This window comes from Limulus polyphemus, unplaced genomic scaffold (assembly GCF_000517525.1).
Source record: "Limulus polyphemus unplaced genomic scaffold, Limulus_polyphemus-2.1.2 Scaffold7342, whole genome shotgun sequence".
Lineage (NCBI taxonomy): Eukaryota > Metazoa > Arthropoda > Merostomata > Xiphosura > Limulidae > Limulus > Limulus polyphemus.
Window position 1 is genome coordinate 21,292 of NW_013672952.1, and position 4,196 is coordinate 25,487.

The window sequence follows — 4,196 nt, forward strand, 5'->3', positions numbered from 1 at the left end:
TTCACTGCCAAGGACCCCCTATTTTTTTTTTCCCATGGACCCCATGTTTTTTGAAACATTCCATCTGCCCAACAAACTGTTTTTCTTACTAATAATTAACTTGTTTTTCCATTTTTCACTATCAAATAAAAGATGTATAACTGAGTGTGCAATTAAAATAAGAGCAGAATTAAAAAACTTACTTGTTTAATGAGATGGTATTATCTTCGCGGACCCCCAGGGGTCCGGGTACCACAGGCTTAGAATCACTGACCTAAGGCCTCAAGTGAGCTAAGCGGTTAACTTGTCACTTAAATAAAAAATAAATTAGTACCACCACATACAATTTTAGATTGTATAAAAAATAAAATGATAAAATAAAGGTAACTTCTGATCAGAGTAAGATATGTACTTAGAGCTAAACTACAAATCAACCTGGCTATTAGTATAGCTAATTAAATTATATTATTTTCTTACGTATATACTTATAAGGATTAGAATGCATCATCAGTTAGGCACCCTTGCTGTTAACAATATTTTCAGCTGTAAACCCAGTGATGAATTTATTTAACAAAAGATAATTGGTTAGCAGCTCGTGTAGGTAGCAATTATATTTCAGTGATTAATTTCCTTGTTAATTTACAGACTATGAAGTGTATAGATAAAATTTGAAAGTATTGGATCATAGCTGTTTGTCTTTTTTTTAATCATTATTGTTTCACTAAGTAGCAGTCTTTCTCTTTATTTCATAACAACTATTAGCATAAAGTGTGTTGGTAAGATTCATATTCCTGTGATGATAATCATTATAATATTTATGTATATTAAAAAGGGTATAATATTAGGAGGTATTGAATATATAATTGATGTGTTTTTTAACAACAAGAAGACCTAGTTCTTTATCCAAGATTGAGCTTGTTTTCTTTTTAAATATATAGAATTGTTTGATAAGTAACTAAAATGTCTTCAGTAGCATCATCTTGTAATTCGTATATTATTTAGTGGGATATGCATTGATTAACTAAGAAAAGCTTCCAAATATTTTAAGGTCAGTAGAGAAAAACTAATAATTGAAGAGTGTTTCCAGCAATTTATTTTAACTGTTCTAATAATGTATTCTTGTTCAGATGAAGACTGGGAAAAAGAGTTGCAACAAGAACTATGTGAGTATGAAGTGGTTACTGATGGAACAAATGCTGAAGATGATGCAGAGTGGGATGAGGAAATCCAACAAATGTTAAAAGCTGAGAACTTAGATGAAAGAAAGTAGAGAACAGGTTTTTTCACTCCATTGCAGTTGATTGAAAATTAGTCTGTTTGACCAACAAGAAAGAAGTACTTTCATATTTACAATTATTTTTTTTAATTGATTCACCAAAGAGTGACTGAAAAAAAAAGCACTTTCAGGTGAAGGTTTGGAAAGGCACAATTTGTTTTCAATTTACGAAATTATTACACTACACTATGTGATTCTGAAAAAATTAGAATAAGGTAACATAGAATTTAACTTAATGTGAAATGTAAAAATTAGTTCAAATTGTAAATGATGATAAAATTCTAACACCTCTAAAGAGGCCAATCTGTCAGTCTAGCTTGAATTAAAATAAATGTGTATATATACATATACAATATAAAAATGACCTTTAATTTACATCGAAATATTGTGAAACTTTATGTGTAAAAGTAGAAGTATTGTTTTATATAACTAAATTGTATTGGAACAGCTGTTTATTAACTATCTCAAGGAATATTTGTTAACTAATTGAAATAGGTACTCTTACTCTTGTATCTCAGATAATGCCATGTAACTGCATCTTTTCAGCATATGTTCAACTTAAACAGAGGCTCATTTCGTAAATATGTGTATCAACAGTATATACCAAATGGAATTTATTATCAGATTTACATTGATTTCAATAACCATGTGATATGGTGAGTACAGAGAACAGTAAATATGTTAAATGTTCTCACACCACCTGGTGGGTTGATGTAAACTACTAACATTAAAAATTCCATAAGATTTATTGTAAGCAACATATCAGGTGTAAAATACTTCAATATTTAAGTAAGTAACTATGAGTATATGACATACCAAAACCAGGTTCTGTTCTATTTTTTTTTAAATTCTGGTGTGTTAAGAATAATCTTTTACATTTAGGGTGAATTGTGAGCAAAGTCAAGGTGGCCACAAACTTGGTCAGTCATCTGTATTATTTTATCTGGTGATAATTACTTAACTTACTGTATTTGATTATAGGTTAGATCAAATATAACTCAAAGTCCAACATTTTATTTCTATCATGAAATTCCACTACCTGTGTTTTAAGATCTTTTTCTGTAGTCTCAAGTTGTTATTACCATCTGTAAGCAGATTACAGACTAAAATGGTGCTAATGTAGTTAAAATTATGATAAAAAAAAGTAAAGTATTAGTGTAATGTATGCAGAAGTGTGCATTTCTGGAAAATCTGAAATTTTACCTGGAAAGACAGGGAAAGATATTTTGGAAAGAAATGTGGCCACCTTGAAAACACACAAAAAAACTTTAAAGGTAAAATAATGTAGCATTTAAAAAAAATTGTTTAGGACCTCTCAGAAAATGCTGAAATTGAAAACAAACAATAGTAATAACATTCCAGATTAAAGTGGAATTATAAATAGGTTATAGCATGTTATTTACTTTAAAGTTACAATGCAAATTAGGCTTAGTTTTTTTGATTGAATTATTTTATTTGTTGTTTTTTTTTTCACCTGAAGGTATAATTTTTATTTTTATGCATTTGTAGCATCAGTTGTTTTCCATATTATTTTCTTCAAGTCAAGTATAGATAGCAAACTTGAAGTGTAACAGGAAAGACATGCATATGTTTCAGGATGAAATGTGTGTTATTTATGATATGTAATATACATAAGATCACAAAATAAAGTTTTCTTTAACCAGTTTGATGTAGTACTAATTTTCGCACAGTAATCAAACAGGGCATTTTTCAATCATCAGTTATCTTATACAATTCTAAATCTTTATGTGGTATTTTTTATTTCTGATTGTGTACTTGGTATGATTCATCTGTGACTTGTGGTTTTGCGTGAACCTATAAGTTAAATTTAAAGTCTTGGTAACAGTATATTTGCTGTAGGTAAAAATCACGTGATGTAGAGAACTTTAGAAAGTATCGTGTCTCTTCCAGACAAGGAAGTTATAACAGAAACATCTTGCATACAGAGATGTGAAGTGTTTTTATGACATTCGTATTTGTACATACATACACATTAATACATTTAGATATATTGTTTTATATAGAACTGTACAGTAGTTGGGTATTCACGATGGAATTTTTGAGGTGTTTGGCATATACTTGGCTTAGCCTTATATCAGAATGTCAAATTGAGTTTGGATTAATTGAAAGACTCTGAAATCTGTAAAGAATGAAGATACAGGATTCTCAATACTCTGTGTGTGTGAGTTTCTGGTGTTGCTGTTTGAAGAGTTGCATTTTGAATAAATGTATTTAACGTTTCTTTGCACATGACAATAATCAGATGCTGATCACCACAGGAGCACAACTTCCTGTGTATGTGTGTGTTTAAGGAACAGTATATAACTAAAAATACAAAATACAGATATAAATTCATCCTAATGTTACATATTTTATCCACAGTACATACTAACCTTGAAATTTCTGTAGTGTCGAATTTTTTAGTTTTACAGCCTTACTGAATACTAACTTCTAAGTACTAATTTTCCTGCTCTGAGATTCTTCAATGGACAACCATACCAAATGCTCATCTTTAGATAATTTGATAATCACAACAATGCTTATTTTTACCTTACTGTTTCGAGATTCATAAGATAATTACAAATGCTTATCTTTAGCTTGAAAAATTTTTCTTGTGGTTTTTGGCTTCACATCTTCCTAATCACAACAAATGCTTATCTCTGGCTTGCTTTTTCTCCCGTTTCAAGCTTCATAATTACAAATGTTTTTCTCTACGTTACTCTTTCTCATGTTAAAGGTGACATACATTGATAATTACAGCACATGCTTATCCCTAGCTTGCTCTTTCTCATGATTTTAGCTTCATACCTTGATCATTAGAAAACATGCTTATCTCTAGCTTGAGTTTTCTCATGTTTTATAATGATAAAAAATGATTGTCACTGCCTTAGTTATTTTATTGTCTTTATCTTGACTAACATGGTGTCATTCTTTTGGTTAA

At 29.7% G+C, this 4,196-nt stretch overlaps 1 protein-coding gene across 1 annotated transcript in view; it reads left to right on the forward strand.

Annotated features, from left to right (window-relative positions):
• Positions 1-2,921, forward strand: part of LOC106474546 (synapse-associated protein 1-like) — a gene marked incomplete at its 5' end in the record, with an annotated part of 23,981 nt that extends 21,060 nt beyond the window's left edge. The window contains one exon of the mRNA XM_013935236.2: positions 1,107-2,921. Within this exon, the coding sequence (XP_013790690.1) occupies positions 1,107-1,249 (143 nt within the window). The remainder of the gene's footprint in view (positions 1-1,106) is intronic.
• Positions 2,922-4,196: the final 1,275 nt, after the last annotated feature.